This window comes from Cetorhinus maximus, chromosome 5 (assembly GCF_964194155.1).
Source record: "Cetorhinus maximus chromosome 5, sCetMax3.hap1.1, whole genome shotgun sequence".
Lineage (NCBI taxonomy): Eukaryota > Metazoa > Chordata > Chondrichthyes > Lamniformes > Cetorhinidae > Cetorhinus > Cetorhinus maximus.
This window is the reverse complement of record NC_135883.1, coordinates 79,207,238-79,222,707: the sequence shown is the minus strand read 5'-3', so window position 1 is coordinate 79,222,707 and position 15,470 is coordinate 79,207,238. Positions and strand designations below refer to the sequence as shown.

At 44.4% G+C, this 15,470-nt stretch overlaps 1 protein-coding gene across 1 annotated transcript in view; it reads left to right on the top strand.

Annotated features, from left to right (window-relative positions):
* The window catches only part of LOC144680751 (venom phosphodiesterase 2-like), a 181,823-nt gene that overhangs the window by 107,859 nt on the left and 58,494 nt on the right, over positions 1–15,470 (top strand). The window contains exons 12-16 of the mRNA XM_078542090.1: positions 3,553–3,684; positions 7,848–7,879; positions 8,336–8,463; positions 13,619–13,685; positions 13,839–13,926. Of these exons, the coding sequence (XP_078398216.1) occupies positions 3,553–3,684; positions 7,848–7,879; positions 8,336–8,463; positions 13,619–13,685; positions 13,839–13,926 (447 nt within the window). The remainder of the gene's footprint in view (positions 1–3,552; positions 3,685–7,847; positions 7,880–8,335; positions 8,464–13,618; positions 13,686–13,838; positions 13,927–15,470) is intronic.

Genomic DNA, 15,470 nt, shown 5'->3' with positions numbered 1-15,470 from the left:
AATCGATGTTCAAAAAGTTAAATAAAAGGTTTATAATTTAGTTTAAACATGTCCCCTCATGTGACTGTGTCACATGAGATGCGACATGTTTTTACATTTATGAACATTTTTATTTATTTAATAAACGCTTTAGGAAACCTTGTCCCGCTCGCGAAGGCCGCTTGGCCTTTTCGCCTGCCCGCCAGCCTTAAGGTTGGACAGGCAGCGTTTAGAATAACCTTAATTAAATCCTTAATGGCCTTAACAAGCTACTTACATATCGGCGGGCGTGCAGTCGGCTCCGGTGTGTGCCTGCCGAATGAAACATCGCTACTCAGCGTGATGACGCGGGACACGTGCCCTACATCATCGTGCGTCATTTTACGCGTTGGATTGTGGGGCCTGCTCCCGCTCACCGACTGAAAAACTCAGCCCCATGTGACAGAGGGGACATGTTTTATTACATTTTTATTTTCTTTTTTTATATCCCTTCATCTCCCTGAGGCAGCTCCATGCCTCAGAGATTATGCAACGCTCACGTGCACGTGTGAAGTTTGTACTTGGCCCGGTCACACTTCCACCGCCCCCAATCCCCGCACAGGCAGCGGTGGGCGCTGCCGCTTGCGTTTCACGCTGGGCAGACCTTAATTTGCCCGCTAGTGTGAAATCATGGTGCGGTGCGGATCGCGGGCAGCAGTCGGCTTCCCAACTGCCCCCGCTGAGCTCGCCCGCCAAGGGCCAAATTTTGCCCTTGGATTTGTGTAGGGTGGAGTGAGGAACTAAAAAGAAAAGTTCAAGAAATTGTCTTAAAGTGATGAAAGCACAGATGAGGATTTTAGTGGCTGTGGGGGCTGAAGGGTATAAAAGAGTTATATTCTAGAGCTGTAGGATATGAGATAAACCAGATTGACATTTGAAACTCAACTTGGGATTGAACAGAAAAACAAGGTCGTGCATTTGGCACTGGATTTTCACACTGGAGGTGCAAAAAACGTAGTCAGGTTTGGTTTTGCGTCAGGAGCCCTTCACGAGTGATAACCTGACTGAGTTTCAGATTTGGTTGAGGGTGAGCCCTTCACTGACATGGAGACAGGTTTCCTGTCCAATTAAAGATAGTGGGGGCAGGAATGGAGACAGATTTTAGATACCCACAGCGGAAATCACTGAGGCTGCTGCTTGCCCTGAAGGAGGGAGTTTGTGCCAAATCCTGCCACTGAACCACAGGACCTGAGATGACACACTGGGGGCCGGAGAGAACCACAGGACCTGAGATGACACACTCGGGGCCGGAGGGAGGTACTCATCCTAGAGGGTGGCTGGAGGAGGCACTTCGTCATGTAGTAGGGGCAGCTCTCTGTTCAATGCCATCTCCCTCTGCCTGAGAGTATTTCAGGGCACCACCTGACTGCTCCAGGCACTGGACCCAGTGCCCGCTGAGTCCATGATGTCCCATCAGTTGTGATTCTGATTCTGATGTGTTGTCCAGTTCGGTGAAAAAAGCATCCAGTACCCGGGTGATGCACCAGCGTGCAGCTGCCTGTCGACGCCGCAGAGATCTGGATTGACATGGGCACAGACCTTTGTGACCAGCTGCCTAGAGAGCTGCAGTCTCCTTTACCACTGAACCTCAGTTAGCTGCAGGTCTCTGCCCGTGCGTCCTGTGCTCAGGGTAGTGTCGTCTTCTCTCTTGTGCCTCTCGTTCCTATCCTCTAGCTTCCCGATGCCTGGTGCAGTGCCCTTCCTGTGCAGGCTGCTGCTCCTCATCTCCAAGGAGCTTGATTTACGAATGTGCAGTATCCATTTCCAGCTGCTGCCTTCCTGGTGCTTCGGTGGAGTCCAAGCTGCTGTACCCACTGTTCCGATGCCAGGCAACACTAGGAGGGTGATGACCCCATGAACCGGTGAAGTTCTTAATTCTGGCTACTCCGCTCCCCCCACCGCACCCCCCCCCCCCCCCCCCCCCAACCCCCCTCACAAACCCTCCACCCCTCACCCTTTACTGGAGCTTTAACTAGAAAGGGGTAAGCCCTTTAAACTTTAACTATCATCTTTACTTATTTTTTAAAAACTCCTCTTGCCTCCATGGCATGCCCTCGCCTCCATACAGCTGGTCCGGCTCCAGACAACTGCTGAGCTTTGGCCACCTCTCTGAAAATGGGAATACTTGCTGGAGAATGGCTTTTTAACAGCCCACAATGGCTTTAATTAGCTCCTTTGTAGGAGTGGATAAGTTCCAAGGCCTCCTCCCTCCACTGCCCTCAGGCAAATGGTGAAGGGTGGAAATGGAGTGGGACTTTGGCCCAGCAACGTTGTGCCCATTTTTTGTTTTACTGCTCACCTCTGTTCCTGCACAATTGTGGCCAGGAAAATCCAGCCCTTGGATTTAGCCTGACATCAAACAGAAATATGATTAGATTTGGCTGTGATGCCTCTTCCAGTCAAATATCCTGCCATATTCAGCATTGTTACTTCACACATAAAAGATGGCATCATAGGGCAGGTACTGGAAATCTGCTCATGTCTGTCCAATTGTACCCTGGTATGAGTCACTGTCTTCAGAAGAAAAATATATCAAAGCAAAAGAAAAGTGAGGAACAAAAAAAGTCGTTAAGCCATTGAAGTTCATCTCTGTACTATTTTGCACCATTCTTTTGCCTCTACTATCCTGCCTGGCAGACTATTGCAAACATTTATCACCTGTAAGAATTGTTCCTGAAATATCTCTCTTAATTTTATTTTTCACTAATTTCAATTCATGTCTTCTGATCAATTAGCCCTGGTTTATTTTAAAGCAATATTTTTAAAGCAATCCACTTGATTGGCACCCCTTGCACCACCTTAAGCATTCACTCACTCCATCACTGACACACAGTAGCAGCTGTGTGTACCATCTACAGGATGCACGAACAACTCACCAAAACTCTTTGACAGCACCTTCCAAACCCACGACCTCTACCATCTAGAAGGACAAGAACAGCAGATGCATGGGAACACCATCTTCCTCGCTCCTTCACTGTCGCTGAGTCAAAATCCTGGAACTCCCTTCCTAACAGCACTGTGGGTGTACCTACACCACATGGACTGCACCTTCTCAAAGGGAGTTAGGAACAGGCAACCAATGCTGGCCTTGCCAACAATGCTCACATCCTAAGGATAAACAAAAACATTAAATAATTTAAGTTTACCCATTGAACCAAGTGCCATCTAATATTTCATGTATTTAAAGTCTGCTGTCTTTCCTTTTCACTGCTGAAACCTCTCCAGTGTTTTACTGGTAGTTTTCCATGGAATGCTTTAATGTTTGCCTCTGTACCCTTTCCAAAGCATTAATATCTATTTTAACTACTCTGAAGTATGGTCCAAACAACAGAGCTGTGGGGTACAATGGGAGGAAAATAGAGAATTTGGTCATAAAAAATTCAAAACTTTTACTGCCTGTTCAAAGAAATGGCCTATTTTAGTTGCTTGCATGAAGAGAATGCTAGCCAGTTTATAGTAAAGCTTTATGCTTTTAGAGAAATGTTATAGTCACTGCAAATCTGTTGACTTTCCTTGACTTTTAATATCTTGCAGGAATGGAAGAAGTTAACTGTAAAAAGGTTGCCTATCTGAATAGGTATTTAGATAATATCCAGAACATCTACATGCATTATGGACCAGCTGGTCGGATAAGAGCTAAAGATGTCCCTAAGGAGTATTTCACATGTAGGTAATCAGGTATTATTAGAGCAGCCAATTTGTAAGCAAGGTTTACATTTTTCTTTTGTGAAGCTATATAGGCTGCCTAACATTTTGAGAGGAAGAGAAATACAAGTGTGAACTTTGTGCTGTTGCCTTCCCACAATCTCAAAAGTAATATAACTACTGCAGCAGCATTCCATCAGCAAAAAACATGACAGGTGATGTTGATATAACTAAGGGGAACATAGAGCAGGTGCTGAGAATATTTGAAGTGCAGACATTTACTTTTCTGACAACCACTATCACGATCAAAGTGATCCTGAGGCTGCTGGTGATGTTGAAGACTATTACCTAGTGCTTGTGTGGAGATTCTTAAGACTCTCGCTCTGTCCTCAGGCCACACCTTGTATATTCAATTAATGAGGATTGGTTGCGTAAACGTGGCTTGTATTTCCTTGAGTATAGAATATTGAGAGGTGACCTGAATGAGCTACTTAAAATGTCATAAGGAATCGATAGGGTAGATAAAAAGAAACTATTTCCTTTGGTGGGGGAATCAAGAACAAGGGGTTATATTTTAAAACTATAGCTGGGCAATTTAGGAGCAAAACCAGAAACCGCGTGTGTAAACAGGCTAACAGAAATCTTGAAATCTCTCCTCAGGATGCTGAGGATGCCTGCATGGCCAATTGGGGCTTTCGAGATTGAGATTAACATTATTAGGTTAGGGCATCAAGGAATATGGAGCAAAGGTGGAGATACAAGGTTGAGCTACAGATCAGCTGAACCGATTGAATGGTGGAACAGATTTGAGGGGCTGAATGGCCTACTCCTGTTCTTATATCCAATTATCCCCCTGCCAGGTGCCCATAACCATAACATTACCATCCTACAGTGCTCCGCCCCAGGGTCGGTCCTTTATTCATTGCTCTTTTTTGTTTCAAATTCTAATAGATCAATGGCGACAAAGTTGGTGGACGTGTTCATGTAATAAGATACTGTAATGAGGTCTTTCATGTGGAATGGGTACACACTCTGCAGATACCAGATGATTATAAGGAAAATACAAAGGCAGATATAAGGAGGTAGCATTTTGAAATGGAAACTGCATTTTTTAAGTTAACTGCAGGATTTAAAAAACAGTTTATTGTGGGATATGAGCATCACTGGCAAGGCCAGCATTTATTACCCTTTCCTTTGAGAAGATATTGAGCTGCATTCTTGAACTGCTGTAGCCCATCCAGTGTACGTATGCCCACAGTGCTTTTGGAAAGGGAGTTCCAGATTTTTGACCCAATGACATTGAAGGAACGGCAATATAGATCCAAGTCAGGATGGTGTGTGACTTGGAGGGAACTTGCAGGTGGTGATGTTCCCATACATTTTCTGCCCTTGTCTTTCTAGGTAGTAGAGGTTGTAGGTTTGGAAAGTGCTGTCGAAGGATCCTTGGTCAGTTGTTGCAATGCATCATGATACACACTGCTGCCATTGTCTGTCGATGGTGGAGAGAGTGAATGTTTAAGGTGTTGGATGTGGTGCCAATCAAGCAGGCTTCTTTGTGCTGGGTTGTGTTGAGCCTCTTGAGTGTTTGAGCTGCACTCACCAAGTCAAGTGGGGAGTATTCCATCGCACTCCTGGCTTGATCCTTGTAGATGGTGAATAGGCCTTGGGGAGTCAGGAGGCAAATTACTTGCCACAGAATTCCCAGCCTCTTTGACTAGCAACTGCAGGCTCCCTATTGCTTCTGCAGCCTGCTTTGAAGTGCTGCTCACCCAACTGCAGCCAAGACTGTCAATCAGGCTGGCTTCTGGGCAAGGATTCAGAGAAATACACATGTTTGCTTTACAGTATCTCATGTGGGGCCTGATTGAAACTGTGTGCCCACCCCCCTTCCCCAACCCCACAGGGTTTCAAAATCTTGCCCTTTCAGTATTAGGCCCTGAATTATTTTCTCCCATTTTGCGCAACCTACGGTTTTTATTTAAATTCTAGCAGATCTCCCATAATATTTCACACTGAGTCAGAGAGTTTGCTGTTTGATAACCAAGTGGGTGTCTTTGCCATGTGGGCGATAATGTACAGGGCTCTGATTTACAATGATTAAATGATATTCTGCGAGTTGTCCTGGTGCTTTGGGGATTGAATTCCAAATTCCTGTCCAATATTCTGTAAAGTCTGTAGCTGTACTCTTTATTTCAGTCATCTATTCATTTAACTGTTGCTGGTTCAAAATCCTGGAACTCCCTTCCTAACAGCACAGTGGATGTTTCGAGTCCATTATGACTCTTCTTCAGATGAAGAGTCATACGGACTCGAAACGCTAACTCTGTTTCTGTCTCCACAGATGCTGCCAGACCTGCTGAGTTTTTCCAGTGTTTTTTGTTTTCATTTCAGATTTCCAGCATCTGCAGTATTTTGCTTTCAGCACAGTGGATGTACCTACAACATATGGACTGCAGTGGTTCAACAAGATGGTTCACCACTACTTCCTCAAGAGCAATGAAGATTGGGCGGTAAATGCTGGCCTAGCCAGCGATGCCCACACCTCATGAAGGAATGCATTTATAAATGCATATTAATACTTACCCCTTATTGATTTTAAAGCTGAGAATACACATCAAAATGAAGTATGAGTTAGAGGTAGATACCTGGCTAGGAGGAACACATTTGTCTGCACTCGAGGTAATTCAGCACTACTGAAGTTTGTCAGCGTAAGATGGGCCTCCTTTAACCCGACACTATTGTGTAAGGGGAATCTGAGGTTTGATAGAATTGACGGTGAACGGAGATGGTGGTGTGGGTTACAGGGGGTGGATGAGGGATTGGAATGCACAATTTAGCTCACTAGTGGATTCCTGGGGCTGAGTTTAATGGTCACAGTGCTGAGCCCATCCACCGGCTAGAGAGCCAGTGGCTAACCCACTGAGGTCACTGCTGGGAGCCCCAAAATGATTTAAATCAAATTAGGTTCACTATCTGGTTCACTAATGTCCTTTAGGGAAGGAAATCTCCTGTCCTTACCTGGTCTGGCCTACATGTGACTCCAGACCCACAGCAATGTGGTTGACTCTTAAATGCCCTCTGAACTTGGGCAACGCAGGATGGATAATAAATACTGGCCTGGCCAGTGATGCCCACATCCCATGAACGAATAAAAAAGAAGGTACTTGCTAACTTGCTGCTGGGACTCCAGGAAGGATATCCCACCTCCAGGAGCTGCTGGCCAATCAGAAGGCTGGCGGCTCTTTAGTACCAGCAGTGCTAAAGGGAGAAGTGGCCACTGCTGGGACTGCACGAGACCCAGGAGGAGAAACAGTGCTGGAGGCCACGGAACATAAGTAAGTCGTGGGTTGGGCCTTGACGCAGCCAGATCGGCAAGCTCCGGCAAGGGACGTTGGGGATGTAGGGTTCAGACTGAAAGGCAAGGGGGCTCTTCCTGTAGGGGTGGCCCTTTCCTCTGGCAGGTGCCCCTGTTGGGGACAGGGTGCCCAAGCAGGAGACTACCCCAACCCCACCTCCCCCAGGAGCTGCAGGCATGCTCACCAGGACATACCTAGCAGCCTGGCAATGTGGCGTGGCAGTCCCTGCACCGCCCATGGCAGCAGTGTGAGGCCTTTAAATGGCCATTAATTGACTGCTTAAGGACTTCGACTGGCCAAGGGGTGGGAAGGATGACCTTGACCTTCCCTGCCCAAGACTTAGTTGGGGCTCTCCCTAGTGTGCCTGCCTGTCGCATTACACAGCACCCCATGCCTCCCAACCTACTCCGGAGGGAGGTGGGTGGAATGTTAAATTTCACCCTGGTGTCTATCAGCAAAAAACGTGGGAATAATAAAATGTGGACTTGCCGAGTTAAATTTTCGCTCAATTCTACTATCACTTTCTCGAGGGAATTAGAGATGGCATTAAATGCTGGCTTAGCCAGTGATGCTCACATTATCCAAATGGTGATAGATGCTTAGTCATGGTGGGGGAAGGAAAGAAAAGTGAAGAAATCAGCCCTTGTCTTCTCCTAACTGTCTATAGTGCATCATTGACAGAGGTTGTTAAGACTTTGGCTGGCATCTGGGACCTGAGTTTGTCCTTTTAGATGGGTAGGTGTGAGGTGCTGGAGGGCATCAGAAAGCGAAAAGTATTATTTTAACCAACCACTCCCATGCGACTAATTCTATTGTTTTTTTTTCCAGTTGATTCAGAAGGCCTTGTAAAAAACCTTACTGTAAGTACTTTTCACAACCTTCTCAAGCATGATGCATTTCATATTTTCCTTGAATAACCACTATTATAATTGAATAATGTAAAGTGGTAGTTATGTTCTAAGGGAGGTCTTGTGGCACAGCTTCTGGGACTCCAGGACTTGACGGCCACGGAAGATGCATCCACAATCAGCCTGTGTGACTATGTTATCAACCTGCAAATCCTTCCAATACACAAATAAGAGTGGGAGAGTCTCCTGGTCAGCCATGCTTAATGTGGAGTGGTTTCCTTCAAGTGGTAACCTCTGGCTTCAGACTAGCGACCTGTTCAAAAATAAATTAGCTATGGAAAACAGACGTAAGACTTAATTGTCTGCCTTGTGGTCTCCAGACACAGGAAGTCTTCTAAGTTAAGCTCCAATATAGTAATTTTGAAATATAATACAAACAGTAAATATGTAATTGTTTTGTTGCATTAGTGCAGATCACCAGATCAACACTTCAAGCCCTATCTGAAACGTTTCTTGCCAAAACGTTTCCACTTTGCCAGCAGTAGAAGAATTGAAGATGTTCACTTGTATATGGACCCACAATGGCAGACTGCGCTGTAAGTTAAACAGAAGGCAAATGCTACAAATGCTGGAAATATGAAAAAAATAGAAAACACTGGAAACACTCAGCAAACTAGGCAGCACTATTGAGAGACTGCAAGCTGACATGACGGACATTGAACTCTTCCGCAGAACTGGGGCAAGGGTTCTACCTACAATAACAATCTGTTTAGTTTCTACAAATTCTGCCTGACTATCTGACTGTAGGCCAATGTTTTCTGTTTTTCATCTGCAAGTTAGTTTTAGTTGTTAACCCTGAATTATTTACAGATGGATAATTGTAATTCTTTATAGATAGAAATTTCTAACAGGCACAAAAGCATTAAAAAGCTTCAAAGATGATTGCTCCTATTGCAACCTAGTTACAAACAGACGCTATGGCAACCCTCTGTTCGGTGAGGGTTTCTGTATGATCATGAGATTACCTTTTAGAGGAATCATTGCATGAGGTTACATTTCACAAATCACTAATTGGTTTGCTGCATTTCCGGCATTTATTGTCCATCCCTAGTTGGCCTTGAGAAGGTGGTGGTGAGCTGTCTTCTTGAACCGCTGCTGTTCATATAACGTAGGTACACCCACAGTGCTGTTAGGGAGGGAGTTCCAGGAATTGACCCAGCAACAGTGAAGGAACGGCAATATATTTCCAATTCAGATGGTGAGTGACTTGGAGGGGAACTTCCAGGTGGTGGTGTTTCCATGCGTCTGCTGCCCTTGCCCCTCTAGGTGGTAGTGATCATGGGTTTGGAAGGTGCTGTCTAAGGAGCCTTGGTGAATTCCTGCAATGCATCTTGTAGATGGTACATATTACTGCTACTGTGCGTCAGTGGTGGAGGGAGTGAATGTTTGTGGATGTGGTGCCAATCAAGCAGGCTGCTTTGTCCAGGGCGGTGTCAAGCTTCTTGAGTGCTGTTGAAGCTGCACTCATCCAGGCAAGTGGGGAATATTCCATCACACTCCTGACTTTTGCCTTGTAGATGGTGGATAGGCTTTGGGGAGTCAGGAGGTGAGTTACTTGTCGCACGATTCCTAGCCTCTGACATGTTCTTGTAGCCATAGTATTTACATAGCAAGTCTAGTTCAGTTTCTGGTCAATGGTAACCCCAAGGATGTTGATAGTGGGGGATTCAGCGATGGTAATGCCATTCAATGCCAAGGGGCTATGGTTGGATTCTCTCTTGTTGGAGATGGTCATTGCCTGACACTTGTGTGGCACTTATCAGCCCAAGCCTTGATATTGTCCAGGTCTTGCTGCATTTGGACATGGACTGCTTCAGTATCTGAAGAGTTGTGAATGGTGCTGAACATTGTGCAATCATCAGCGAACATCTCCACTTCTGACCTTATGATGGAAGGAAGGTCATTGATGAAGCAGTGAAGATGGTTGGGCCTAGGACACTATCCTGAGGAACTCCTGCAGTGATGTCCTGGAGTTGAGATGATTGACCTCCACAAGCGCAACCTTCTTCCTTTGTGCTAGGAATGACTCCAACCAGTGAAGAATTTTCCCCTGATTCCTACTGACACCAGTTTTGCTAGGGCTCCTTGATGTCATACTAAGTCAAATGCGGCCTTGATGTCATGGGCAGTCACTCTCACCTCACCTATTAATCTAATATCTCTTAGAGAGCTTGGTGTTGCTTTTTTAAAGGACAGCTCCTCCTGCTTCCCTTTTCTTTATCGGTAAACTCAAGGCAATAAATACCGTATATATTCATGTCAAAGTCGACCTTATGTAAAAATTGACCCCATGACTTCTAGCCTAAAGGAAACGAAATTTTTCATATACCCCATGTAAAAGTTGGGCCCTTGTTTTTCAGGGTTCTAACAATGTTGTGATTTTTAATTAGTTACAGGTATTTGTTCATTGACTTAAAGGCACACACAGGAACCTTTAAATTTTCCCTCTGTCAATTCTAGCTGCAATCTCCCAGCCAATCAACAAGACTAATGTGTATCACATGATCTATCCTGACGCCTTCACAAAAGGAAAGCAAGCACGTTTCTCAATTTAAACTGCAGACTCGATGGTCCTAATGGGCTACTTCTGCTCCTACATTTTCTGGTCTTACAGATAAAAATGTGGCAGAATAAGCTAACGAGCATTGGCAAAATGGCCATGTTATCACCCATGGAGCCATCCGTCTCTATGCTCTCAGAGAAGCGAAGAAAGATGATATTTCAGAATTCAATGCCAGTGCCAAGTGGTGCACAAGATTCTTGAAAAGGCGCGATATAGTTTTCTGTCAGAAAGCAAAAATTTCACAGCGCCTGCCAGCTGCTCTCAACAACAAAATCATTAAATTCTATCGTTTTGTCATCTGACATCGAGAGAAGAATGTGGGTTAATTGGCCTGCATTAGAAATATGGATGAAACACCGATGAGCTTTGACATGACAGCAAACAAGACTGTCACCAAATTGGTGAAAAAACATCGTCATAAAGACAACTGGCCACGAAACAATGCAGTTCACAGTGGCTCTGTCTTGTATGGTGGGTGGCACAAAATTAAAACCAGTGATGATATTCAAGTGGAAAGCTCTCCCGAAAGAGAAATTTCAGAAAAGGGTTGTCATTCGTGTTCACAAGAAAGGCTGGATGGATGAAAGCAGTTGCAGGAAATGGATGGAATTTGAGTGTAGAACTTGAGACAAGGGAGACTATGTAAAGAAAAATGTTTACCCATCTGGGACATGTTCAATCACACTTTGTCAACATTGTAGCCCTTGATGTGAAATCAATCAACACACACATGGCAGTTATTTCTAGGAGTCGTAAGAGTGTTATTCAGCCCTTGGATGTGTATATAAATAAATCTTTCAAGGACAGTATCTAAAAAAAATGTGGAACAATTGGATCTTGGAATGTGAAGAAATATGTGAGCACCTTCACTAGCAACATTGTTTCAGTGGGTCATAGATGCATGGAATGAACTTGATCCCAATATTCTCAAAAAAATCACGCAAATCCATGTCCAAATGCAGCAAGACCTGGACAATATCTAGGCTTGGGCTGACAAGTGGCAAGTAACATTCATGCCACACAAGTGCCAGGCAATGACCATCTCCAACAAGAGAGAATCTAACCACCTCCCCATGTCATTCAATGGCATTGCCATCACTGAATCCCCCACTATCAACATCCTGGGGGTTAACATTGACCAGAAGCTGAACTGGACTAGCCATATAAATACTGTGGCTACAGGAGCAGGTCAGATGCTCGGAATTCTGCGGCGAGTAACTCACCTCCTGACTCCCCAAAGCCTGTCCACCATCTACAAGGCACAAGTCAGGAGTGTGATGGAATACTCTCCACTTGCCTGGATGAGTGCTGCTCCAATAACACTCAAGAAGCTTGACACCATTCAGGGCAAAGCAGCCCATTGGATCAGCACCACATCCACAAACATTCACTCCCTCCACCACCGACGCACAGTAACAGCAGTGTGTACCATCTACAAGATGCACTGCAGGAACTCACCAAGACTCCTTAGACAGCACCTTCCAAACCCACTACTACTACCATCTAGAAGGACAAGGACAGCAGACACATGGAAACACTACCACCTGGAAGTTCCCCTCTAATGGTCGCCACATTATAGGAAGGATGTGATTGCACTGGAGGGAGTGCAGAGGAGATTCACCAGGATGTTGCCTGGGAAACATTTAAGTTATGAAGAGATGTTGGATAGACTTGGGATGTTTTCGTTGGAGCAGAGAAGACTGAGGGGCAATCTGATCGAGTTGTACAAGATTATGAGGGGCATGGACAGGGTGGATATGGAGCAGCTGTTCCCCTTAGTTGAAGGGTCAGTCATGAGGGGACATAAGTTCAAGGTGAGGGGCAGGAGGTTTAGGAGGGATGTGAGGAAAAGCCTTTTTACCCAGAGGGTGGTGACGGTCTGGAATGTGCTGCCTGGGTGGGTGGTGGAGGCAGGTTGCCTCACATCCTTTAAAAAGTACCTGGATGAGCACTTGGCACGTTATAACATTCAAGGCTATGGGCTAACTGCTGGTAAATGGGATTAGGTAGGTAGGTCAGGTGTTTCTCACATGTCGGTGCAGACCTGATGGGCCGAAGGGCCTCTTCTGCACTGTGTGATTCTGTGAAGTCACGCGCTATCCTGACTTGGAAATATATTGCTGTTCTTCCACTGTCGCTGGGTCAAAGTCCTGGAACTTCCTAACAGCATTGTGGGTGTACCTACACCACATGGACTGCTACAGTTCAAGAAGGCAGCTCACCACCACCTTCTCAAGGGCAACTAGGGATGGACAATAAATGCTGGCCTAGCCAGCAATCCCCACATCCTGTGAATGAATAAAAAAGGTAATGGATATATTAGTTTTCTATTCCACCCAGTGTTTCTTCCCAATAATGAAGACTTTGGATAACAAAGGCATCACAACAGCTTTGTCTACATTAAGATAATAAGAAATAGGAGAAAGGGTGTGCACTGCCATTCAATAAGACCATGGCTAATTTGATTGTGACCTTAACTCCACTTTCCTGCCCTTACCTAGCGTCATGGCTTGTCTGCCTTGTAGGTCAAAACTCTGTTTTACTCAGCCTTGAATATAATCAATGACCCAGCCTCCACTCTTCACTGGTGAAGAGAATTCCAAAGACTAATGACCCTCTGAGAGAAGAAATTCCTCTTCACCTCCGTCTTAAATGGAAGACCCTTCATTTTTAAACTTTGACCCGGTGTTCTAGATTCCCCCATGAGGGGACCCATTCTTTCAGCATCTACTCTGTCAAGCCCACTCCGAATCTTATACTTTTCAATAAGATCAACTCTCGTTCCTTTAAACTCAATGAGTACAGGCCCAACCTGCTCAACCATTCCCCCATTAGCTCCATGTACCTCTGCAGCTGACAGACCCTTGCTATCTAAAGAAAGCTCTGTGTCTCTTACAGATGATTCCTTCTTCCCATAGGACAAGTGATGAAGGTGCGCACACTGTTTCACTTCATTGCATTCTACCCCAATCACTGCGCGGTCACTCCATGTTGTCATTGACAGGATTCACTTGTTTTCAGGAATGCATTTTGGTTTTATTAACTCTTGCACAAAATGAATGCAGAATTTGATGTACGTGACATTTTGATGAGAGCTGACATGTCAGTCGTTTGTACTCCTTTCTCAGGAAGCCACCAATGAAATATTGCACAGGGGGATTTCATGGCTCTGATAATCAGTACAAGAGCATGCAGGTGAGGTGCAGGTGTTAACTGGAGGATTTGAATCCTACTGTGTCTTGCATTACACTCACTAGCCTAGAAAACAATTTAAATATTGAAGTATTTTTTGCAACACAGCTTATTACTATGAAAAGGAATTGCATTTCTATTTTCTTTCAATGGCAGGCCATCTTTCTAGGCCATGGACCTGGTTTTAAAACCAAGACTGAGGTTCAACCCTTTTCAAATATCGAAGTCTACAATCTGATATGCGGTAAGAACATTAAGATTTTTATGGCGGCATTTGCTCAATTATGTAGGGATTTTTAGTTTTTTTTATCATCGGATGCTTTACAGCCAACACAAACCCCACACTCAGCAATGATTATCAGATCATTGAAATGGCCGTTAGTGCAATACACAGAATAAATGCATAGGAAAAAAGATTGATGGTAATTTCATGAAATTAGGCAACATTATTGTACTTCAGTTAAAAATGCCATGGAAACCAGTGGTAGAATGCAACCTGTAATTGAAGTTATATTCCATCGAGTCCATGTAGTGGGTATTTTATTGGCCAGATCTAAAATGAGTACACTTGTCTGATGCGATAAAAGACTCTTTAACACAGAATTACATGAAATGGTGCTGAATATGCTGACTGATAACCTTTTGAAATGTATTGTTGTCTACTTGTGATGTTGTACAAATTTATAAGAAAAATGTGAATTTTTTTATTTGATCTTGGGATTTCGGTGTCACTGGCTATACCAACATTTGCTGCCCATCTGTAACCACCCTTGAGAAGGTGGCGGCGGCAGATTTTTTTCCATGATGATCTTGAGATTTCAGGAGTTGAAGCTGATGTATAACTGCAGTTGCCAGGGAGAATTTCTTTTTAATCCATAATTCATCTCTTCCAGTAGTCGATGAGTTTTGCACCTGAGGTTTCCTTTGATGGAAAATTCACTGTTTCTGTGCTGGATTTTTAAACTGTAGGAGATAGGATTTTAACTTGGGAGATAAAAGAAGAGAGTTCCTTACTGCTTTATTGGCAGCTTTTTTAAAATGTCTGAAAACTGTTTGCAGCTTGCATGCTGTATTAAAGAGATTTCAAAATGGTTACTCCAGTACAAGGTCTCTCTCTTCCCATAATGATTTCAGAAGGGGCTTGTTTATCTGATGTCTGAACCGACAGTTGCTTTTGTTTTGTGGCCAGGGTTGGGAGGAGGTGAGTGGATTCTGTAATCTGTCAGCCATTAACCCCCTGAATGAACCATTATCCATCTTGATGAGATAGGAAAACATCTTTCATATAACTATTGTTCTAGCAGACTTTCTGTCTCTGCTGGAGAGGTAATGTTAGAGAAATATAAATGCTGTGCCCAGTACATTTCAGTAGATCCCTTTGAAGTGGTTCTTTTCATCCTTAGGTATGACATTCCAGAGAAGGATGTCATGGCATGTCTGAATTGTATTCCACATTGGAACTTTCCAGAAACTGGTCACTGGCAATACCAGACATCAGGTGACTTGTTGCAGCCATCTTTAGTCAGTGTTCTTTCTTGTCTAGTTCAGTTTCAGTTTCTGGCCAATGGTAACCCTCAGGATGTTGATAGTGGGGGATTCAGTGATGGGAATGCCATTGAATGTCAAAGGGCAATGGTTAGATTATCTCTTGTTGGAGATGGTCATTGACTGGCACTTGTGTGGCGTGAATGTTACTTGCTACTTGTCAGCCAAGCCTGGATATTGTTCACATCTAGATGCATTTGGACATGTGAGGGTCACAAATGGTGCTGAACATTGTGCAATTAT